Source organism: Rattus rattus, chromosome 8 (genome assembly GCF_011064425.1).
Source record: "Rattus rattus isolate New Zealand chromosome 8, Rrattus_CSIRO_v1, whole genome shotgun sequence".
NCBI lineage: Eukaryota > Metazoa > Chordata > Mammalia > Rodentia > Muridae > Rattus > Rattus rattus.
The window spans coordinates 66881832-66907801 of NC_046161.1; the positions used below are offsets into that span (position 1 = coordinate 66881832).

The following is a 25970-nucleotide window of genomic DNA, read 5'->3' on the forward strand; positions in this document are numbered from 1 at the left end:
GGAAAACTTTAAAGAGTAGGGTGGGGGCTGAAGGGGTTACGAGATGGCTTAGCAGTTAACATACTCCTCTTGCAGAGCACTGACCTGACTGGAGTTCAGTTCCTAGCATCAACAGGAGGTTCACAGTGGCCTGTACCTCAAGCTCCAGGAGATCTAACTTCCTCTTCTGGACTTTGTAGACACCTGCACCTGTGCATATGCCCACACCTAAATATATAATTTAAATAAATAAATGATGCCTAAGAAGATACAGCTTCTAGGGTATGTTGGGGATTTTAAAAATGACAAAGGGAAGTGTTTTTCCTGATAAAACCACTCAGGCATCAGAAGTTACTGAGCTGTGGTAAATGGAGGTCTGGCAAGATCTGAAGCTGACAACAGAACTTAGACTTTTCCATGTGGTACTGTTTTACAGCTATGGAATAAAGTGGGTTTGCACAAAGATACCAGAGGTCATCCTGTGAGACCAGGCATTGAGTAGTTGTTCCTTAGAAAGCTGTTTGAAGCTTTGAAGATGAAGCCTGATTTGCAGCAGAGACCAAAATGTTATAAATACCAGGAACATGAGATATCTGCTGAAGAAACTGCAGACACTGAGTGGTCAACCCAAGAGGCAGGCCACATGTGCTACAAACAGCAGGGCTATAGGAACTATCATGTGCCCTGATATCAGAAAGTTAGCTGTAAATTTTGATGTTTGCCCTGTTAGTTTTCCATTTTGCTTTGGTTCAGTCTTTCTTTGTTATTCCTCATTCTTCCCTTTGTTATATATTTATTTTCTGGGACATTGAATAGTCGAAGTATGTAGGTTATAATTTTATCTCATACCTAAGTTTCTGCCCTGTGTCACAAAAAAAGATTATGGACTTTTGAACAGACTTAAGACTATATAAATTCTTGAAGTCAGACTTGATGTATTTTCTGCTATGGAATAGCTGTGAAATTGAATAAATAGAGGAAACAAGCAGAATATTAGAATTAGGACGTAAAATAGGCTTACAAGTTTAAATACGAGCATTATTTTTGGGAATCTTAAGAAGTAGGTTGCTGTGTAGTGGGCCTGTCTTTGCTGCTTTTTTGCTTTAGCCCCTATTCATTCTGCCATCTCTTCTCCACCATTCTAGACTAAAGCTTCCGAAACCATGAACCAAAACAAACCTTTCCTCACTCAAGTTATTCTGTTGTTTTGTCAGTGGTGAAAAGTAATCCATCACCCTGGTAGCTGTCCCTCACTAAACTGCACTGTGTACTGCTATCTAAACAAGACCTGACAAATGTTACTTTTCATAGGTGTCTTCCTAAAACTCTATAGTAATTTCTTCTTCACCATACTGTGTAAAGATTTCCATTTGTTCTACAAGATCTACAAACAATATAGCACCCATATAGTCCGTTCCGCCCTATTTTGATGATCGCCAATATTCAGCATGTTTTAGTCTAACAAGTACATTGTTAGCCTTGTATGTTGTGATCCTGATTTTGTCCATGGTTTTTCATTATGGATGTTCTAGAATTTCCACCTCTGTCTCCAAATCCTACATAACACGTGATATAGCAGCCTAAATCATTTGTACTAGAAACTTTTTTTTTGTTTTTCTAGCCTCATATTGTATAGTGAATTCTGAATGATTAAATACTTAATCTTAATTTTTTTTCCTGCTTCCTATGCTATAGCTATTTGAATCTGATGACAGCATCTTCTGAACCTTTTAATTTTATCTTACCTTGTTCTTTCAAGCTGGATTCTCTGTGTAGTCTTTGCTGTTCTGGAAACTCAGACTGGCCTCAGGTTGAGAGATCTGCCTCCTGAGTGCTAGGACTAAAGGTGTGCGCCACCATGCCCAACCAGCTTTTTATTTCTTATCTAGTGGTAGATACTAGTGACTAGCTTTTGTATGCTGTATTCTCATAAACACTTAGATTTCCCAATGTGTTAATGTTTGTGTATTTGATTATTTAATGTTGTCGTTTCCTCACCAAACAGGTTATTAATCTGACAGTGCATTTTACATGGCAAGGAATTTATAGCACCTTGTTCTTTTACATTTCATTAGTAAAACTGTAGTAACAATTAAGGATTTTAGTTCTATGACTACTATTTCTTTTACTGTATCTGGATTACAAAATAATGTATGCCCTAAGTGAGAGCAGTTGAACCCTTCTTTAAAATTACAGAGTTTAGTTTGTGACCAGCTTGGTGAATTCCAGGACAGCCAGAGCTTGTAGTGAGACCCTGTCTCAAAAGAAAAGAAAAATCTCATCAGAAAGAAATCTTTTTAAATTACTGAGCAAATGACTAAACCAAGTGTCGGTAACATTCCATACAAGAATACAACAGAATGTAGTTATGAGATGATTATTCTGTGTCCCTGTCTACTTCCAAAAGATAAAATTGGTATTTTAAAGTTATAGTAACACTGAATTGGAGGATTTGGTCTTAGCATAAAGTTTGGTCTACTTAGACTACAAGACACAAAACTGAGGCAACTTGCTAAATCATGCTGTACTGATTGTTTTTCCCATCTCTTGTGACAAATACCTGACAGAACAACTTATGGAAGGAGCAATTTCTTTTGATTCTTAGTTTGGGAGAGTATAGTTCATCAAGGTGAGGTAAGGCTTGGATGGCTGAAACAGCTGGGTTCTAGTGGGAGGGGCTTGCAGCAGCTGCTTTGTTAAGTGGTACAGATCAGGAAGCAGAGAAGTTAGGCAGAACTTGGACCAGAGTATACCTGTCACTTGCTATCCCAGCAAGCTTTTCCCCCACCTATCCTCTACCTCCTACAAGTTCTACTACCTCCCTAGGCAGCACCACCTGAGGGTCAAGTATTCAAACACATGAACCTGTGAGGGATGTTTCCTATTTGGCTGAAGTCTGAAGATGGCATAGAAAATCTGAGTGGTTGCAGATGAGGAAGGAGGTAGATTTATCTGCGAACTGAGAAGTAAATGATTAAAATAAGAAAAGAATGCTGAGTTACTAAAGTGTTTAATTCACAAAACTGGCCACTTATGTTCTCATTATTTGTCTGACATAGAACTTTTCTGGGGTTTTTTTGTTGTTGTTGTTGTTGTTGTTTGTTTTCTTTTTTTTGTCTGGTAACTCTTGTTTTAAAAGACTTTTCAGGAATTGGAGAAATGGGTCAGCAGTTAAGAATTTGTGTTCTTGGGGTTGGGGTTTAGCTCAGCGGTGAGGCGCTTTTGCCTGTAAGCACAAGGCCCTAAGGTTCAGTCCCCAGCTCCAAAAAAAAAAAAAAAAAAAAAAAAAAAAAAAAAAAAAAAAAAGAATTTGTGTTCTTGCAAAGGAGTCATATTTCATTCCCAGCACTCACACGGTTGCTCACAGCCATCCCTGTTTCCAGTTCTAGCAGACCTGGTGCCTTATTCTTCCACAGGCACCAGGCATTCATATTGTGCACATGCATACATGGAGGCAAACCATTTGTACACATAAAATAAAACAAATTTAAATTTTATTTTAAAAAACAAAAAACCTTTTCAGCTGTAGTTTTTCTCCTATTCTGCTTGGTTTGTTATAGCAGAATTTCTCAAATTATGAATATATTACATTGTTTGAAAACTTGCTGACAAATTTTGAAGCTCCACCTTAGATTCATTTGAATGAAAAACTTGGTGGATAAGTAGCAGCCTTTGTTTTAATTAGTCCTCCAGGTGATGTTTCAAAAGTAAATGTGTGAATAATTAGAAGTTTCATCTACGAAAAAATATTAATCCAAGTCCAGCAAAGCTGTATTCTCAGTCATTCCTAAGTAACAAAGGTGAACTTATAATTTCTTTAATTTTCATAGTATTTGAATCTAATTCTATCTTATCTTCATTTGTACTGCATATGTTCCCATCAAATCAGCAATTAAAAGGCAGACACATACTCTAAAAAGGGTCTGCTTTGGGAGGTAGGAGCTACACAGTCTTTAGTTATACTTCCAGGGTCTTTAGCTGGAAAAAAGTGAAGTTGAGAGACAAGTTCCTCTGTGCTTCCTGCAGGGGGAAGAGAAAAATACCCATTCTGAAATATGTTCACACCTGTCTGTTCTCTTTAACAAGGACTGCCCCTCCAAGGAAACTGTATTGCCACAGCATAATCAACTGGATATTTACCAAAGCCTAAATGACCTGGAGGAAGGAAAATACCCACCTTCAGACCTGTCTAGTCTTTGACACAAGAGAAGAGAAACAATCAGCTCAGACTCGGAAAAACTAAGAACAAATCATTGGAGTGTAGAATGTTCCCTCCCTCTACACTTCACCACCCTTACAGGAGAGCTTTTGTATAATCACAGAGGATCCTGTCTGAAGAAACTGCCAGCTTACACCCTGTTTAAGGGATCTCAAAGGAAGCCTAAAATTAACAGGGGAAACAAAAACAAAGATGATAACAACAGAACATTAGCCTATCACACCATGGAGTAACAAATTCCTGCTGGATAATGCAAAGGTTACAAAAGCTCTCTGCCTCTGTTCTATATCATTGCTTGGTCTTCTGCAGGGTACAAGACATGCTAGAAGGCCAAAACAAAATAAGCAAAGTCTGAAGAGGCAACTAAGCATAGAGATCAAGTATTTCAAGTCAATTTGAGGGATTAGAATGGTTATTTAACTGTGAGTGATATTGTACATGCTCTAAAGGAGATAACATGCAAGAACAGGTAGATAAGCATAGGCATAGAAAACCCAAAGGAAAAGATAGAAATAAATAACTCTTTAGAGTTAGTGATATACCTAGTTCAGTAGTAGTGCACTTAAGTGCCTAGCATGCCTCAAGCCCTGGGGTCAACCCCTGGTACATTATAAAATTACTAATACTATCATTAACAGTGGCTTACTGGTAGAGTGGACATGACTGAGGCAAGAATCATGGAATATGAAAATATCCCAAGACATCTCCAAAACTGACAGATAAAGAATACAAAAGAAGTTATAGTTATAAAAGGTATAACATGTATTAGAATATCAAGTAAAAGGAAAGTTGACGTGATGTCTTGAAATTTTTCCAAAGTTAATGACTAGATAAAGAAACACAGACCCTGGAAGCCCAGAGAAAACCCAGCAGAATAAATTCTAAAAACACTACACCTTGACATATTTTATTCTAACTACAGATACTCATAGGCAGAAAATCTTGAAAAAATTCAAGGGAGAAAAACCCCAAAATGAAAACTGTATCAAGCTTCCCTTTAAAAATCATTCAGGCAAGAAAGAATGAAGTGAAATATTTAGTGTCAAAAACACCAAAGTAGAATTCTGTGCTTACCAAAATTGTCCTTCAAAATGATGAAGAAAGCCAAAGAGATGGTTCAAAAGATATAGACATATGCCACCAAGAAGACCTTAAGGGACCTCTGAGTTCAATCTCTGGGACACACACTATAGGAGAGAACTGACTCCTGGAAGATAATCTCTGATGTGCATGTGTTGTGTCATGGCATGTGTTCCTGCATACACATGAAATAAGTAAAATAAAAATGAAATCAATATTAAGAGAATTTGTCACTGAAATACTTGGTTTGTAAGGAATGCAAAATAGGACAGCAAAGGGAATTGTGAATTATATAAAAAAAAAACCCAAGTCTACATAATGGAAGAGCAGGAAGAAATAAGGAATAAGAATCATTTTTCTTAAATTGATGAGCTCATAAGAGTTTGTCCAAAATAATAACAGCAACAATATAATATATTTATGGATAGTTCTTGGATAAACCATTATTTAGTTCATGAATAAATAAAGTAAATAACAGTGTTTCAGTAGATTGTACAGAGAACTTAGGAATGATGCCCTGTGAGGGAGTATAATGTTACTGAACATAGGCTTGGATTAGTTTAATTATATTGCAAACTATAGGGCCATTTGACTGAAGGGATTAAATAAAAGGAAATGTAGTTGATACCCACTATGGTTTGAATCAAAAATGTTCTTTAAAGACTCATGTTATGGGCTTTATCTGGAGCCAGCAGAACATTTCAGAGTTGTAGCCTACTTGGAAGATATTAGGTCGTTGAAGGCTTACCACTGACGTGAATATTGGAACCTCAATATGGTGAGATTCTCTTTTTCTCATAATAAACCTTTTCTCTTATTAAGCTGATTACCCCAGGTATTTTGTTACAGTGATGGAAGGTCCCTAATATAGTACTCCAGAAGGGTACAGAAAACCAAGTCAGGGGCTGGAGAGATGTCTCAATGGTTAAGAGCACTGACTGCTCTTCCAGAGGTTCCAAGTTCAATTCCCAGCAACCACATGGTGTAATGGGATCCGATACCCTCTGAAGTGTCTGAAGACAGCTACAGTGTACTCATATATATTAAATAAATAAATAAATCAGTCAAAAAGAAAAAAGAAAAAGAAAACCAAGTCAGGCTAGGTAAATAGCTCAGCTGATAAAAATGCTTACCTTATACACCTGAGGACTGTGTTCGATCCCCAGAACTCATGGGGGTTGTGGGGAGCCAGGGACAGTAGTAGAAACATATATTTCCATCACTGAGGAGGTAGAAATACTCAGATCTCACCTATTTGGCAAACCCCAGGCCATTGAGAAACTCCTGTCTTAAAAAGACAAAGAAGGGCTGGAGCGATGAATCAGGGACTTGGGTTTGATTCTCAGGACTCATTAGGCAGCACACACTGTAACTCCAGTTCCGGGGTATCCAACACCTTCTTCTGGTCTTTGTAGGAACTAGGCACAAATGTGCTGCACAGGCATACATGTAGGCAAACACACAGACATATTAGGAGGCAGTGCTGCAGCTTCCTGAAGGCCACCTCCACCCACCACTTAAGGTCCCCTGGCTTCCATATGCTCTTTTACATGTAGGAACATGCTCATAGAAGAAAGTAAAAAACCTTGCTAGAGAGATGTAGTTCAGTGGTTGAGTAGTTTATAAAGATCTGATTTACCCCAACATCACAAAAATAGTTAAGATAGAAATAGAGTAAAAGACAAAAAAAATGGAAATCAAATAGAACAAAGTAAAGAATTAGAAAAATTGCATTGACTAGTCCAACTTTGCTGATAGCTTTAATTGTTAATATTTTAAATACAGCAATTAAAAGACAGGTCGTTGAGCTTGAATAGAAGGTTCAGTGGTTAAGAGCATTGGCTGCGCTTAAAGAGGACCCAGGTATGGCTCCCAGCACTCACATGGTAGCTCACAACTATCTGTAACTCCAGTACCAGGGGATATGAGGTCCTTTTCTGACCTCTGGATACTGGACATACTTATGGAACACAGAATATGCATGCAGGCAATACACCCATACACATAAAATAGAATTTTTAAAAGACAGATTGTTAGAATAGATTTAAAAATAAGACCCTCCCATATATTATCTACAAGAATATCATTTTCCAGACCATGCTATTTTATTACTTAGTAACAAGCTAATTGTAACATACTTCATGTATGTGTTGTCACTGAATCTGAAAACCTTTGTTATACAAGTTTTAGGCAAGTGCTAAGGTGATAAAATTATGAAGACAGTTCAAGAAAAGCTTGCTGTATTTTTTTTACCTAGTTTTATATTTGAACCACTTAATTTCATCTTATTTTTTAAAGTGATTTTCAAACATTTGATGACTTTGGGTTTTTTTATTCATTAACTATATTGATATGATTTACATACCATTAAATTTTGAGCAAACAATGAAATGGTTTTTAGTAAGGTTACAAAGTTGTGGAGACATTACCCTTTTCTGATTTTAGGACACACTGATTTTTAAAAAATGTATGTCATATTGCGTTTGCATGTGCATTCATTCATATATGAGTACATATGTGCCCATGCAGTGGCATAAATGTTGGGTCCAGAAGACAACTTTCAGAAATTGTTTTTTTTTTCTTCTATCATAGGGTTGAAGGGACAGAATTCACCTTGACAACAAGAACTTTACCTACTGAACCATCTCAGAGGTCCACACTTTGCTTATTTTTTAAAGGTTTATTTATTTTATTTATTTTATTTATTTGAGTATGCTGTAGTTGTCTTCAGACACACCAAAAGAAAGTTTCAGACCCCATAACAGATGGTTGTGAATCAGCATGTAACCAGTTGCTCTGAAGTGAACTCAGGACCTCTGGAAGAGCAGCCTTAACCACTTAACCATCCCCAGCCCCAACACTTTGATGTTTTAAGTAGTTGAAAAGTGTATTGTGGGAGGGAGGGTTTTTGGGGACGGGTACAGACACCAGAACCAAGTGTCAGTTACCATGCATCGAAAAACAGGAAATCGAGGATTTTCCGCTCACAGCCCTGTGGAAGGTTCCTAAGTCTGTCAAGATCAGGGAGAACAAAGATAATGAGAAGTTCAAAGTTCACTGCAGCAGGTATCTTCACATCCTGGTTATCAGAGACAAGGAGAAGGCAGAGAAACTGAAGCAGTTGGCAGTGAAGGAGCTGAAATGATCCAGACCTCTGCATATGAATATTAAAAACCCTGAAAAGTCAAAAAAGAAAAAAGTGTATTGTGTTGCCTGAGTAGCATAACAATTAGGAGTAATTATAGAATATCAAAGATAATATATTTGTATAAAGTAGTATTTTTACCTAACACCTTGATAAGGCTTTAATTATAGTACATAGATTTCTAGACTCAGGAAGTTCACTTGGCTCTGTTCATTTTCCTTACAGTCTTATCCTCATGGATCAGTCTTCTAGTACTTCAGATAGGCTACAAAGCTTTTGATTCTTTCTATAAAAGGAAAAAAGCAAAATGTCAAAATACTATCTTGAATTTCAGTCACAAATCACACACACATATGGTTTTTCTGTGGGAAATATTTCCAAACAATTGTGCCTTTATGTGTTCATGTATGACAACTGTCAGATTTTTTTTTCAGCATGTTTTGAACCAGTAAGATGAATACATTTTTCTAAATTGATTTTTCTTATTAAGATGGGCAGAAAATTTTTGCTAAGATCTACAACTTACAAATAGACTTTTATTTTAAAACATTTTAAAGTGAAAACTCAAAATTACAGACAGCAAGCCTTATAGTGTTTTCTAGAATTAATTTCTAAATTTTCTAACCCAAGTAACCTAACCTTTTGAAACTATTTTCATTTTGTGCACCTTATGGGTTATAGTAGAGATTAAGTTAGCTGTTTCATATAAAACACTTAAAATAGAATCTTGCATATGATAAGTACTTGGCAAGTTGTCAGCTGCTATTTTTTAACTCCAGTAAAATTCAAAGAACATACATTAACATGCCATCTGTATATAAGGAATATTATTTGTTTTATAGATAATCTTAATGCATCTCTTTGTAAAAGAAAATATTTCTTTTGATTATTTTAATTATGTGTATTGTATAGAGTGTGGTATGTACAAGTGTCCACAGAGGTTAGGGGTGTGAGATCCCTGGAGCTGGGGTTACAGTACTTGTAAGCCACTTGAGTGCTAGGAATAAAACTCAGGTCCTCAAAAGGAGCAAGATGTGTTTACTCTTAACCACTGAGATACTTCTCCAGACCAAACCTTCTATCTTGGTGGAAGGAGACATGGAAAATAAACAAATGACCCAATCAACCAAAACATTCCTGTACTGAGTATCTGCAAACTTTAGTGTATTTTCTTCTGTTTATATATGCATGTACATTAAGATCATTTCAGTATTAGGGCAGAGTCAATTTAATCAATTTAAACAATAAATAACAGTGCATATTCAAGTATGGTGGTAAATTCTGAGGGAAAGTAAAACAGTAGAAAAAGGGATTGTATGTGACAGGAATGGGACTACTGTTTTAAGCAGATTACTGGGTCAGGGAGACTTCATCAAAGTAATACTTAAATATTAATACCTAAATTATGGAGTGAGCTGTGTGGTTTCTGAGAACAAAGCATTAATTTATAGTGGTAGAGCATCAATGTTCAACAAAGAGAGAATGCTTATTTTTAAATTACTAATAAGGTTTTCTATATAGTAATAAAAGATCCTATTGTTAAATAATGTATAATAACTTGAATATATTCATCATGGGAAAAGAAAAATAAACAGTTGATTCTGTCCTAATATTAAAATGATCTTAATGTACATATATTCAAATATTTGTGTATAAATAGAAGAAAATACACCAAAGTTAGCAGATACTCATTAAAGAAAATGTTCTTGGTTTAAACTCCTTTTACATTATTTTATTTCTCAATTTTCTTAATGACATAAAAACTTTTTAAAATACATAAAGTTAATTTTAATTCTCACCTTTAGGCCCTACCTTAGTAGAGTAATGAGTATTGCACATACCGTGTCAGACATCACTTACTAGTTATATTTACTATTAAATAATAAACATAAAGAATGGAAGTCTAACAGGTGTACTTTTATTGATGATCCATAGTGTTGTTCAGCCAAGCAGAGAACAGACCATTCTTACATAGAGGTCTGAGATGGAGTAAACCATTATTAAAGTGCACAGCTGCTAAAGAAGCTGTACTCTACATGTCTAAATACTGGAGAGAAGGGGGTAGTTTGAGAAGTTTTAGAAACTCTTTTAAAGGTGCCAGTCCCTCACTCTGCCTGAGTACTGAATGTCAGATATACAGGGCTAATTCTAGAAAGCAGCTGTTGGGACCTATAGTTAAAGAGGCCACATTTTGCTGAGAAACAAATTTTCAATGAGCTCGATGTAGTACATCTTTCTGAGCATTGTTGATATTAGTTGAGACTATATAAATTAAATAGCATACGACTAGTTTTTCTCTACAAACATAGTTATTCTAGACTGATCCTAACAAAATGTAAAGCTAATACTAAAAGATATCAAGTTGAACTACTAATAAATTAACTTCATCCCAAACATAATACATTTTGAAGGAAGTCCAGACTTTGAGCAGCATAAAACCCTCAGTGTCCAGCTCTATGAGGTCTGCAAATGAAAACCAATGGTGTTTAGTATCTATTCCTGTTAAAGCTCTTCAATAATTAACAATATAATAGGTTTTCCTCAATGAAAAGTACCAAGAAATCACAAAGTATACTATTAAAGGAAAACATTTAACAGACTTTTTAAATTAGAAATATTCAGAAGTTTTTACCATATTGAAGTGAGAAAAAGAAATGAGTAGCAGTAATTGGAAAATAAAACTTGCCATGGGTTAATCTATTTAGAAAGCTTCACACAAAAAAATCATGACTTGTTTTCTCTTCTACCATCCGAGTCCTGGCAATTAAATTCAGGTTATCAGGATTTGGTGGTTAAGTGCCTTTATCTGCTGAGCTTTCATGTTGGCCCCAATGTAATTTTTTTCCTTTATATTTTTGGGTTTGGGACAGAGTATTTTTTGTAGCCTAGACTGATGGGAAATCATGACCTTCCTTGCTTAGCCACCCAAGTGGATTGTAGTACATACAACCACACCCAGATCAATTCCTTACAAATTAAATCTAACTGCATTTTTCAGAAAGCCGGTATGATTTAAGTTTTTTTGTGGATGAGTGTAGCTAGTGTGTATTAAAGAGGAGGAGCTCAGAAAATAGCTGTGCCACATACAAGATTGAAGGGCCACAGCATCTGTGGAGTTTGACGTTTATATACAGTTAAATAACCTAGATGATGTGTGCCTGTGTAGGATAGGGAAGAATGGGCTATTAAAGGCAAAGTAAAGTAACTCCTTTTACCCTTGATCCATAGTCAATTCTTAGTTAATAAATTAAAAGAAAACCTCCAAAACAATGCAGGAAAATGTTCTTACGATATAAACTCCTAGAAGAAAGAGCCAAATGCACATTTCAGAACAGAAATAACTTGCATTTCTAATACTCAACTTTTAATTGTATTTTTTATTTTGAGGAACCATTGAGTGACTCATATGCAGTTTTAAGAGGTGGAGAAATCGTCCATCTGGACTTTGCCTAACCTGGTCCAGCAGTCACATTTACAGCACTTTAGTCAGGTATCACAACCAAAATGGATTTTTTGGTAGGGTCAGGACGGTCTCCATTACCCTCAAGTTCTGATGGTATATCTGTACCTCTTACAGCCACACCCACTGCGTCCTCACCTTTAACCTCTTTAATTCTCAGTGATCATTCTTCTGTTTTCCTTTTAAAAGTTCTGCCATTTCAAGAACATAGATCAAATTTTATAGTAAATAAAATTTGGGATTAGCCTTTTTCGTTAGGCATAATTCTTTGATTACTTACCTATATTGCTCATTGAACCATTCCTCTTTATTGCTGAATACTATAACTATAACTGTCATTTGTGTAGCAATTCCCATATTGAAGAATACATGGTTGATTTTAATTTGTGCTCTTAGAAGCTAGCCTCTATCAGCATTCCTGTGTAGGTTTATATAAACACAATCTGCATGTCTCTCAGATAACTGCCTAAGAATGAAGATTCCTGCTCAGTTTTGTTTTTGAAGGAATTTGCACAACAGTGTCTCAGTGATCCCTTTTTGTTTGTTTGTTCTTTGCCAGTATTTGGTGCTGACATTCTTTAATTTTGTTGTTCTAATAGGTGTGTGTGTGTGTGTGTGTGTGTGTGTGTGTGTGTGTGTGTGTAGTGTGTGTCTTGTGGCTTCATTGTACATTTATCTAATGGCTTAATAATCGTATGCTGTCTTTTTCATGTGTTTACCATATGTATATACATTTCTTTATCTTTTTGCATGTATTCTTACTGGCCTATTCACTTTTTAATCATACACACACACACACACACACACACACACACAGTCTTAGTCTAAATATAATCTAAATATTAATATGAAATATTTTTCTCAACCTGAAACTTGTCTTTTATAAACTGGCTTTTAGATCATATTTTAGAGTAGTTTTGTTTGTAGCAGTGCTACACAGAGCACAAAGATTGCCTGCATTCTCACTGTTGTCCAGTGTCCATAGCTGCCTCTGTCATCAACATCCTATACCAGTGATAGATTTATTAAAATTTTTGAACCTACTTTAACACATTATGACCCACAATACATAACCACATGGGCTTCATTCACTCCTAATACTATATATCATGCATAAGGACATGCACCCATGTTTACGTCATGAAGAGTATTCTCCCTGCCCTAAAACTTCTCTGTGCCCTGACTGTATATCTCTAGTTCCTCTCCAAACCTTGGCAACCACTGATCTTTTTACTGTTTTCATAAGGCTACCTTTCCAGATTGTTGGTGGGCATGATATACAACATACGCTCTTTTCACATTGGCTTACTTCAGTTATTAATTTGTATCTAGTGATGTTCCTCCATGCTTTTTTTTTTTTTTTTGGTGGCTTATATAGATCATTTCTTTTTAATACTGAGTAATATTTCATTGATGGATTATTTTCCCGTGGTTTATTCATCCATTCACCAGCAGAATGACATTTTTATTGCTTTTAATTTTAGGCTATTATGAATCAAGCTGTTATAAACACGTGTGTAGGGTTTTGTGTAAACACATGTTTTCACCTCTTTTGGATAAATGCCAGGGAGTACAATTGCTGGAACATATGTTAAAAATATGGTTCATTTTGTAAGGAATTTTTCTTTGAAGAGGCACTCTCAGCTTCTGTTCTCACTGTCAGTAAAAGCTTGCTTTGTGTCATTATGACAGTTGATGTTACCAAACTTCTGGATCTTTTGGACATTTTCGTAGATGCATGGTGTTTTCATGTGCATTTCCCTAATGATGTGTATACAGGGGGCATCTATGCACCTGCTGGTTACCATCTGTATACTTCCTGTACTGAGATTTGTACATAATTCTTGGATTTTCCTCCTCCTCCTCCCCCTCCTCCTCCTCCTCCTCCCCCTCTTCCTCCTCTTCCTCTTCTTCTTCCTCTTCCTCTTCCTCACAACTGTCTGTAACTTCAGGGGATCTGATGCCTCTGGCATGTGCATGATGTATATACATAGATGCAGTCACAACACTCATATACATAAAACATTTTTTAAAAATAAAGTTTTGTCTCAAAACTTTTTTTAAAACTTATATGTTGTTTACAAATTTTTGGGTCATCTCTACATATTTGCAGTTTTCTATCTTTATATTTTCATTCCTAGTTTATGCCGTTATACTGTGAAAGAAAATTTGTTAAGGCATTCTCTGGTAGCTCAGAATGTGGTGTGTGTTAGTGAATGTTCTGTGTGTGCCATGACAGTTGTTGCTCAGTACTCTGCAGCGGTGATTGACAGCATGAGGGTCAAATGTGTCCTAAACTGACTTTGTACCAGCTGGTTCTGCCAGTTTTATCATTTGACTCATGTAGCGTCTTAGGGTTTTACTGCTATGAACAAACACCATACCCAAGGCAACTCTTATAAGGACAACATTTAATTGGGGCTGGCTTACAGGCTCATTACATTCTCATCAAGGCGGGAGCGTGGCAGTGTCCAGGCAGACATGGTGCAGGCAGAGCTGAGAGTTCTACATCTTCATCTGAAGGCTGCTAGAAGACTAGCTTCCAAACCAGTAGGAGGAAAGTCTTAAAGCCCACACACTTCTTCCAGCAAGGTCACAGCTACTCCAAACAAGGTCATTCCTCCTAATAATGCCCTGAGCCAAGCATAATCAAATCACTACATGTACCTTATGGGGTAAAGTGTCTTTTTGCAAAATGTATCTTACTTTATCATATGTAGTGCTACTCTATTTCTGATAGCCTTGCCTGCTTTCAAATCTTCTCCATCCCACATTGCTATAGTCTCTTCTTATTCCTGGAAAATGTATTGTGAGGCATCCACTAGATGCCTGAAAATCTTGAGTCCTAAACCCCATTACTTACTATTTCATTCTAGACATACATAACTGTGGTTAAGTCTAATTCATAAACTGCAGACAATTAACAATTAGGACTAATACTAAAATACAAAACTTACAAATTATTTTTTTTTTCTTTTCTTTTTTTCGGAGCTGGGGACCGAACCCAGGGCCTTGCGCTTGCTAGGCAAGCGCTCTACCACTGAGCTAAATCCCCAACCCCTATATGAATGCTTTCTTAATAGTCCCTTCTTTTGTTACCCAACTTATTCATATAGAAGCAGGAAGAGGGAATGTGTGCATAAGCATGTATAACTGAATATGTTGTTATTATTTTGAATAAACAAGCACTGACTCTTTTTTAAGAGGAATGTAAGGAGTCTTAAGTATCACATTCTCTGTACTTAAAGTTCTTCCTTTCTGTGTACTTGTATTCTAACCTTTGTCAGTCTTCTCTATTCATTTCCTTTAACATTCATTTTGATATATATATATATATATATATATATATATATATATATATATATATATATATCCAGGCTTAAAGAAGATGACAGATCCCCTGAATCTGAAACTAGAGGCATTTGTGAGTTGCCCAGTGTAGGTGCTAGAAATGGAACTCAGGTCCTCTTAACTGCTGAGCCATCTCTGTATCACTTCCTTTAACATTTCAATGTCAACAGACTTCCTCCGGTTTTGTTTAAGAAGAGAGGATATTCAGTTTTGAAGGGTGGTGTTTGTTTGTTTGTTTTGGGTTGTTTTTTTTTTCTTTCTGTTTTTAGTGTTACAGGTTGGCCCTCTAACTATCGAGAGTTTTCCTTTCCATACTTTAGATATTTCTCCTGCACTCTGAACTTTCTGGACCTCACAGAGACTTGTGTTGGTGATTGTCAGTCACTCAAGCGCAAAGGGACTTGGTCTATCCTGTGACTTCTCCCTGATCTAAGAGGAGATCTATCTGTTTTTCAGTATTTTCCTTGTTGAGGACTAACTGGTGACTTTAGATTTTTCTATGCTGAACCAAAAAACTGAAGTCTTGTTTTGTTTTTAATCCTCTTAACAATATCTGCTTTTCCTTTTACAGATAGTGATTTGATGTCAAATCTAAGAACTGCCTTGTTCTTGATCCCATTTTCTCTTATTTCTCCCTCAAAGGTTTTATATATATATTTTTTTTTGGAGAGGGAGGTCTGTGGTCTATTTTGAGTTAATTTGTAAAATAAAGGATAAATAAGGTAAAGCTTGAAGTTCATTTTAAAATTTGTTCTAACTATATTGGAATACATATAACAAAATTTACTGCTTAACCATTTTTAAGAATATGAATAAAGCAAAGCATGGTGGCACAGGCCTTCATAAGTTCAAGGCCAGCTTGTTCTACACAGTGAGTTCCACACCAGCCAAGCTTACAAAGTGAGATGCTGTCTCAAACAAAACAAAAACACCATGGTTCCACTGCCTTCTAATCCCTGGTATCCACAGTTCTTTCTTCCTCTGAATTTGATTGCACTGTGATTTGATTTATGAGTACAAAGTGGAATTAAACTTTTTGGCCTTTGGTTGATAGTGTTTCAAACTATTAGACCTGTGTATTTGTAGCATGTATTTCTTGCTTTTTAAGGATGAGTAATACTCTGTGGATATGTCATATTTTATTTACATCCATTTATTCATTGACAGACATTGAGGTTGCTTTTACAGTTTCTCTTATGAATAATATGCTCTGAGCGTGGGTCTACAGGTATCTGAGTTCTTCTGTCAGTTGCTGTGGGCATGTATTCTAATAGTTGGACTATTAGAGTTTGTGCTTGATTTGTATTTTGAGGATTTCTATACTGCTTCCTGTATTGTTTCACTATTTTCCTTTCCCTACCAGCTTTATGCTGGGTTCCGTTTTCTGCACCTCTTCACCCTCATATATTCTAGTTTCGCATTGTATTTTAACAGTAGCCTTCCAAAAGAGTACAGGGTTCTCTCTATAGCATGCAGGTGTGAGTCGTCACAATACCATTTGTTGACAGAGCTTCCTTTCCTCCATCCAACTGCATTTGCACCTTTATCAGTAAAACCCTTTAGCATAGTTGAGTTGGTTTATTTCCTTGTTTTCTGTTCTGTTCTGTTGATATATATTTCCGTCAATGTCAGAAGTACTTTATTAATACTAGATTCATAAAGAAACTTGGAAGTTTCCTATCATCTATTTTCTAAAGGAAATGTGTAGATAAACATTTGTTAGCATTCTTTAGTGAAATATCAGGGCATTTTTATTTAATTTTGATGTTTTGGTGATCAAACTTGTGTTGATAATGAGAAATAGGATAGACCACAAACCCAGAGAAGAGAATTGAAAATCAACTTTGAGATTAGCATTTGAAACAGGTAGGCATCCTGTAATTTTCTAAGAGAGAAATAGGCAAGTAGAAATTTGCACAAAATTAATCAGACATAATAAGTAAGGTCAGTGAAACTATTCAAAGTTACTCAAGCTTGATAGTTGTCAGGAAAAAGCAGATTAAGAAATGGTTTTCATACCTATTAAAATGAACACAGTGTGAAGGTATGCCCTACTGTATGCAACTATAACTGTCTTGTTTTGAAACTTCTCAGTATCATTCTGTTTATAACTATATTCTATGTTCTCTGTCCTTTGATCATCTTTAAAAATCATTTCATCTGGGGGTTGGGGATTTGGCTCAGTGGTAGAGCGCTTGCCTAGCAAGCGCAAGGCCCTGGGTTCGGTCCCCAGCTCCGAAAAAAAGAATAGAAAAAAAATATCATTTCATCTGGAGTCTGGATTTTGGAAGATTATAGGACATCATGAGTTGTATGTTTTTGACTTACATGCCCTCTGCAAGCCTTAGGAAAAAAATCTTCCTTAGAGGAAATACTTGTTTCTTTGTTTGTTTGTTGACTTAATGCGACTCTCTAGTAGGCATTTATTTCCTAGAAAATGTTGGTCTATATCACTTATTGCTGTGGTCAGTTTTGTGCTTTTGCTATGAGGCTCGCAGTGTTCTTTAGCTTGCCTAGTCTCAAGAGCAGAAGCTTTAGAGTCAGGTGAGTTCTTATCCTCATTTACACTTGATTCCATAGGTTCTTTTTTATGATTTGCTGGAGCATAAGAAAGTAAAGTGGTTATTTGATATAAATTTTTAATTAAATTTGTCTTATATTCCCTGTCATTTTTTTTAAATGTAGGTATGATATGGATATTGTAGCTCTGTAGATAGATGATTCTCTTTGGTTTGGAGGGCCTTTTACCTTAAGGAATTTCTCTCTGTCTCTCCCTTCCTCTGTCTGTCTCTCTCTGTCTCTGTGTCTCTGTCTCTGTCTCTGTCTCTCTCTGTCTCTGTGTCTCTGTCTCTGTCTCTCTCTGTCTCTCTCTCTCTCTCTCTGTCTCTCTCTCTCTCTCTCTCTCTCTCTCTCTCTCTCTCTCTCTCTCTCTCTCTTTCTCTCTTCCCTCCTCTCCTCTCTTCTCACCCTCCCCAGGTGGGGATATAACTTTTGACCTGTGTTTGGAACCTCTAGTTAGCTCTGCAGGATCAGCACTAGAGGGCATTGAAGCTCAGCAACGAGTCAGTGTCTTTGGCTATAGCCAGACCCTTCCTCCAGCTCACTCAATGGAATAAAAAATGGGTTTATGGAAAAGGAAGTTCCAAAATCCTGAGACTAGGGCACAAAATGTTCTTGATTAAAATCCCATTTTACAATTGAGACATTATTATCAGATATAACAGTAGCAAATAAAAATAAATGTGTGATTTTTATAAGTCATTTTTGATTTTTAATTTATTGTATGTATGTGTAAGTGTAAGGAAGTTCACATGATATTTTCTTTTATTCAGTTAAAATTTATTTTATCAAACATTTAATGGAATATTTTTAAAGTTGTACTCAATCTTAATATAATTTTTCTTACATTAAGTAATATATCATAAGAATCATATCAACAGACTTATAATGACTTATATAAATCATGTTTATGAAAAACCCTGCAGGATAGTGTATCTCAGAAGGAAATAAATGGTTCATGTAAGTAAAATACATTTACCTAAAGAAAGATCTCAGATTTGTGTTCTAGCAGAACACTGAAACAGATTGTGGGGATATGGAGTTTATTAAGAGTTATTGGTGCCATGGATGTATAGTCATATAGCAGGTGCTCTTAAGAGAGGAAATTAGGGACCCCCAAAGCCCAAGTCCTTTCTGAGGATGGGGATTATTTTACAGCCCAAGCCTATAGCCAAACTCTCTTAATCTTACATGCAGAAGTCAGGAAAGGGGTTGGGAGCAGGATATGTTGCCAGCAGTACCCAATTTAATGGAAATATACTTGTCCAAGTGAGAGAGTGTGGCAATTGTAAGTCTGTCAATTAGAGATTCACAGACAGTATCTCAAAAGCCTGTCAGTGTCTGTCAGAGGGGATGGGCTGCTGCAGGTGTTAGAGCCTGAGCAATAGCTGATTCTAACATTACATTCTTAAATAGCTGTGGGATCTGAGTTCCTTTATTCAAAAGCATTGGCTTCTTTTTCTTTTCTTTATCTTTCTTTTCTGTTTGTTGTTGTTCTTGTCCTGGGTAGGGTAACTATTGCTCTGATGAAACACCATGACCAAAATGTGGGGAGGAAAGAGTTTATTTGACTTAAGCTTCCACATCACTGTTCATCAGGAAAGGATATCAGGACAGGAACTCAAACAGGGCAGAAACCTGGAGGCAGGAGCCGATGCAGAGGCCATGGAGGACTGCTGCTTACTGGTTTACTACCAAGGCTTGCTCAGCCTGCCTGCTTTCTTTCTTCCTCCCTCCTCCCTCCCTCCCCTCCCTCCTCCCTCCTCCCTCCCTCTCCCTTCCTTCCTTCCTTCCTTCCTTCCTTCCTTCCTTTCTATTTGTTTTGTTTTGAGTTGTTTTGGTTTTTTTTTTTTCTTAAAGATTTTATTTATGTAAGTTATAGCTGTCTTCAGACTCAGCAGAAGAGGTCATCAGATCCCATTACAGATGGTTGTGAGCCACTGTGTGGTTGCTGGGAATTGAACTCAGGACCTCTGGAAGAGCAGTCAGTGCTCTTAACCATTAAGCTATCTCTCCAACCCATTTGTTTTAAATTATATTAGTATGCTATTAATGTATTATTTTACCTCTCTCCTTTCCTGAGAACCTATTTATGTGGACTATCTTTTCATGTATTTATTGGACCTCTGTATAGTCTTTCTTTATAAAATTTCTATTCCAGTTGTTTACATGTTTATTATTGGTTACTTGTCTTTACTTTTGAGTCACAGGAGTTCTTCTGATCATCTTTTATCAGATATATACTGCAAATATTTTCTTACTTGGTGCTTTTAACACATAGAACTTGCTTTTCATTTTTATAGCATCCAAAGCCCCATGTAACCCAGACTGGTCCTTAACTCACCTCCTAGCTGGAAAATGATCTTGAGCTACTAATCCTCCTGACTTCACCTCTCGAGCACTGACATTAAAGGTGTATAGCACCACACTTGGTTTGTAATTTATTTCTCTTTCAGAGGTTATTACTCCTACATCCTGTGAATGGTTTTCTGGCTTTCAAATTATAGAACTTTTGTATTTTTTTTTCAAGATACATTATAGTTTCAGCTTTTATGTTTAGTTTTTGATCTACTTCAAAGTGTCCTGTAGTATAAGGTATGCTGCTTTCTGTACAGATAGATAGTTTGCCACATCAGCATACATTAAAGGATCTTCTAGGTCTCTTGGATTTCCCTGATGTACTTCTTGCAGATCTGTTGCCTATGTTGAAGTCAGTCGTTCTTCCCTCCTTCTTTGTCATCTGTGGCATTGCTTTTCTCTGGCTACTTTTCACGGAATGCTTTTTATCTATATGTTTCCTCCTCTGGGCTGGCAGATGTCTGGCTGGGAGTTTTCTCGCTTCTTGCAATCTGCAAAGTTTTCTTTGTTATAAAGTTTGTGAAAAATCTGACCTTTATTAAATATTTTGTTTCATCTTTCCTCTCCTGACACAGACCAGCTGATCTGGTGCTGTATTATCTCATGACTTCTCTTTCTCCATTAGGTTCAGTAAGATCTATCAGTTTTTCATTTATGACCCTTTTACTGCTCTCTGCTGGCCTGTGAAGCCATCCAATGAGTTCTTTTATTATATATGTTACAACTTTTTATATTCTAGAATTTACATTTGTGTTTTATTTTCACAGCTTAAATTTTTCAGTTGAGCCACCTCTATGTACACATTTATTACGATCATTCCTATATACTCGAGCATGCTTATAATTCTTAACGTTAAAACTGTTGTCTACTGAATGACACCTGGATCATTCAGGATTTGGTTTTTATGTACTGCTTTTTTTTTCCCCCTCTGGACTCTAGGGTAGTGTGTGCATACTGCACATTCAGAGGCTAATAGTCCATGTTGGGTGATAAGTTGGTTAGTTGTTTTTGAGATGGTATCTCATTGACCTAAGGCTATCTTGATGAGGCTAGGCTGGTTGGACACAATTGAGTCTCAGACAGTCACCTGTCTACCCATTCCCAGCATTGGAATTACAGGCACATAGCCACACCTATCTTTTCACCTAGGTACAAGGAATGGATTGAACACTATTTGTGTAGGACTGTGCCTAGCTAAGCATCTGAACCATTGAGCAATCTCTCTAGCCTCCCAAATCACCTTTTTTTTTTTTTTAAAGTAGAGTATTGTAGTTTCAAACAATATGCAACCAAAGCTAACTTTCAACTCCTGATTTTCCAGCCTCCACCTCCCCAGTTCCAGAATTTAAAGCCTGGGCCACTATGCTCTACCCTATTAGGGAAGCAGGGCAAGCAAAAGACCATTAAGATGGAAAAAAAGTCAGAACATAGTAAAATGACAAGTCCACAGAAGTACCATTAAGACTGTTGCGTATTAGCCAACCACTCCTGAGCATGGGGTCTGCACTGGGGTGTGGTTGATACACTCAGTGACACTGGTAGTACAAACTGATTTTTCTTCACTTTTCAGTTTGTATCAGTTAATCTAATAATACAGATAGAGACTGAACTGGGGTTGGGGAGCAGATTAATTCCATGACATCTCATAGATGGTATATTTATAGTTACTATTCATATTACATATCTAGTTGATTTCTGATATATGACAAATTATTGGCTTCATAGGCTGACCTTTATCTTCACCAGTATCTTGTTTAGAGATAGGACCCATGTCCAATCCCTCCTCTTAGTGCTGGAACTACATTTGACTTGAACCTGCGTAGGTATTGTACATGCCACCATAGTTTCTGTGAGTTCAAGTGCACCAATCCTATTGTATCTGAACAGCATTCTTGGAGTCATCCATTACCTCTGGCTCTTATCATTTTTCTTCCTCTTTTGCATGAATCTCCTGATCCTAGGGGAAGGGTTTGATGAACATCCCATTTAGGACCAAGTACCCCAAAGTCGTTCTCACTCTCTGTACATAATTATTGGTCTGTGTTAATTCCCATCCGCTACAAGATGCTTCTCTGATATGAATTTAGCAAGGCATTAGTCCACGGGTATAGCAGTATGTCATTAGGAGGCATTTTACTGCTCATGTTGCTTTATCAGAATCGTAGTATTAGGTTTCCCTAGGCTCATAACCTATCTGGTCTCATCCCTATCTGTCCTCAGTCTCTTTAGCAGTGTCTTGTACGGGATCTCTGTCATGGAATTTTTAGTTACTTCCATAAACTAACATTTCTCTTGATTTCAAAGAGTTTAGAAGAAAGATCTTTAATGTGGAAATGAAACAGATAACTTCTGTCACTACTGTTCCTCAGCATTGTACTAGAGATTACAGCTAGAAATAGCAAAGAAATATAAAGGCTGAAAATGGTCAAAATATCATTATCTACACATGAAATGATTCTCCACAAGAGGATCAGTATCCCATTAAAACTAATAAGTGTACAAGAAGACTGGTGAAGATAAAGGTCAGCCTATGAAGCCAATAATTTGTCATATATCAGAAATCAACTAGATATGTAATATGAATAGTAACTATAAATATACCATCTATGAGATGTCATGGAATTAATCTGCTCCCCAACCCCAGTTCAGTCTCTATCTGTATTATTAGATGTAACTCTTAGGAGAACTACTGTGGAATTTTAGAAAAAAAATGAATGGACCTGGCATGTAGTGAACACATCCCAGCACTGGAAAGCAGAGCCAGCCAGATCTCTGAGTTCAAGGCCAGCCTAGTATACATAATAAGTTCTGGGCTAACCAAGGTTTACATAGGGAGACACTGTGTCAACTAATAAATTAATTAAATACATAAAATAAAACAAACAAAAATATTAAAAAGTTCATCTGTAAGAGTGAATGTCCATGAATCATTGGCCATTTTAAAAAGGACAAAGAAAGTCAAATAATCAGAGCTTCCAGGGACTAAGCCACTACCCATAGACTATGCATGGACTGACCCTGGACTCCAACTGCATAGGTAACAATGAATAGCCTAGTAAGGGCACCAGTGGAAGGGAAAGCCATTGGTCCTGCCAAGTCTTAACCCCCAGTGAACGGGATTGTTGGGGGAGGGCGGTAATGGGGGGAGGATGGGGAGGGGAACACCCATAGAGAAGGGGAGGAGTTAGGGAGATGTTGGCCTGGAAACTGGGAAAGGGAATAACAATTGTAATGTAAATAAGAAATACCCAATTTAATAAAAATGGAGAAAAGAAAAGATGAAAAGTTAAAATAAAAATAAGTGGTTATCCTATAAAAAAAGAAAGAAAGAAAGAAAGAAAGAAAGAAAGAAAGAAAGTCAAATAATCAACTAGCTAGGCGTAGCACTGCTTAGGGAAAAACAATAAGATTAATAATAAAGTAGAAAAGGTCCAAGAATAGATTGAAGAATTCGTGAAACTTGGTATAAGCTTTCCCAAAAAAAAATGTATATTACACATACCACACACAGAAATTCCAAGTAGAGAGTGAGATTTTAAATGATGTCCTAAAAATAGAATGTATACACAGATTACTTTTTAAATTTTTGTGTGTATATTTGTGGGGAGAAGAGGGGGAAAATATAAATATGCTATATTTGTGTGCATTTCCATGTGGGCCAGAAAAGGGGTGTCAGATTTCTTGGAGCTGAAGTTATTGACAGCAGTGAACTGCTCACTGTGGGTGCAGGGAGCCAAACTCCAGCCTTTAGAAGAGCTGTAAGCATTCTTAACTACTGAGCCATCTCTCTAACTCTAGATAGGCGTTCTCAAGACAAAATACATCATAAAAAGAAAGTTAAAATATATTTGGACTAAAAATTTTAACTTTGACTAGACAGAGATGCTATTAATTAGCAAAGTCAAATATGTGTGAGGAGTTGGCATCTAGGATATATAAAGGATTCCTATAGTAAGCATTAGTCAAATCTGAGCCAAAGATTTAGCTCAGCTTATAAACTACTTGTCTCTCAAACATGAAGACCTGAGTTCAGGCCCCAGAAATCACCTAAAATTGCTGGATATTGTGGTGTGTGCTTATAATCTCAGCACTGGGGAAGAGACAGGAGGATGCTTGGGCCAACCAGTCTAGTCTAATTGTGAGCCCCAGGACAGTAGAACACCATCTTAAAGGAAGTAGACTGCATTTTTCTGTGACAGCTGAGGTTCTCTGGTCTCTACATGAGTAAACACATGTATACATGTACACATACAAGCATAATAGTCAGGGCTACACAATTTGTGTGTGTGTGTGTGTGTTTGTGTGTGTGTATGTGCGTGCGCGCGTGCGTGCGTGCACACATGCACGTGTATACACTGCATGCTCCTGGAACTGGAGTTAAAGGTGGTTGTGAACCACTATGCAAGAGTAGCAAGTGCTCAGAACCATTGAGCCATCTTCCATGCCCATAACTAGGCTTTGTTGCATCTTCTTGGCTCTTAGACTTTCTGTGAAAGGTAATTTAGTTTACATTATCTTTTAAGACTGTAAAGTATCTCAATGTTTTGCATGACTTGCTTTCATTTGTACTTTAGTGGGCATTGTAACAAAATGCAGTACTTAACGAGATGCTTCACTGTTTTCCTTAGTTTATATAATTACTGTTCGAGGGAAGTTCATATATTTAAAAATGCTCTATTTTTATTAACTCACTTTTTTTTCTTTTAGCAAAACTGTACAATCTAAAGTGGACTGCATTTTGGTAAGTACAGTACCTCACAATCTGCCATTCTAAATAATGATTCTAAATACGACTTGAGTTTGTGTAAATAAATTTTACATTTACAACACTCTAGGTACATTCATTATTAACTCTCCATTTTCTTGTATATAGCTCATCAGTGCTAAAGTTAGAGTTGTAAGCAATTATGTTTTTGAATCTTACTGACCTTTACTGAAAGATTACTTAAACATTTCATTAAATGGGTAATTTTTAAAGTTCTAATTACTATGTATGAAATTATTTAAAGAAAACATTTCAGATATTTGGTAGATTGATTTATGAGATAACCTTTTTATCATTGTTTTGTTAGTTAGCCTTTTAGAATTCACCTACAAAGATAGTGTACATTTACTATTAAAACCATCAGTATTTACTTTAATAAATGTTTTTATATTTTTGGTGAATTTATTTTTGTTATTATATCTTTGTCTTTGGGTTGCAGCTTTTAAGAATTTAAGCCACAATAATAGGTTTATATTGGTAGTTCCTTTTAGGTCTTGTAAAATTTTTATTTTATTTTTATTTATGTGTATGTATGAGCGGTTGCCACATAGTGCAATTACCTGCAGACCAGGAGAGGTTGTTGGATCCTCTGAGGCTAGAGTTACAGGGGATTGAGTAATACTCTTACATGGGTATTAGGAACAAGATTCAGGTCCTCTTCAAGAACTCATAACTACTGAGCCATCTCTCCAGCCTTCAGGTCTTTTAAATGTATAGGGAAAAACCAAGCCATCTTGCCTGACTTGCAATCCCAGCACTCACAAAGGTGATGGCAAGGTGGCTACAGGTTTGAAAACTGGCATAGGCTACTCAGTAAGACATTCTCACACAGGCACCCCCAACATACACCCGCATACGTGGGCTAAGAGTTAATACTATTTGCTTTCCCAGGAGCCTAGGCTACACCCTATATACCTGAGCATCCAGGACTTTGCACTATTAAATTATGCGTTGTCAAGATAGCAAATTCCCTTTCCTTGTCATTTCAGAACCTTCTCCTATCCAAATTCTGTGGGGTTTGGATGGCTTGAGGTATCTGGTGATGTAATAAGTA

The 25970-nt window shown here is 36.6% G+C and overlaps 1 protein-coding gene across 4 annotated transcripts in view; it reads left to right on the forward strand.

Moving 5' to 3' along the window:
- Rfx7 (regulatory factor X7) overlaps nucleotides 1-25970 on the forward strand; it is an 80573-nt gene that overhangs the window by 11315 nt on the left and 43288 nt on the right. For 2 of the 4 annotated variants that reach the window (XM_032910805.1, XM_032910806.1), the window contains exon 3: nucleotides 24859-24892. In XM_032910805.1, coding sequence (XP_032766696.1) covers nucleotides 24859-24892 — 34 coding nt within the window. Of the gene's footprint in view, nucleotides 1-8266; nucleotides 11914-24857; nucleotides 24893-25970 lie in introns of those variants that run through there. The other 2 variants (XM_032910807.1, XM_032910808.1) reach the window with 2 other exon arrangements.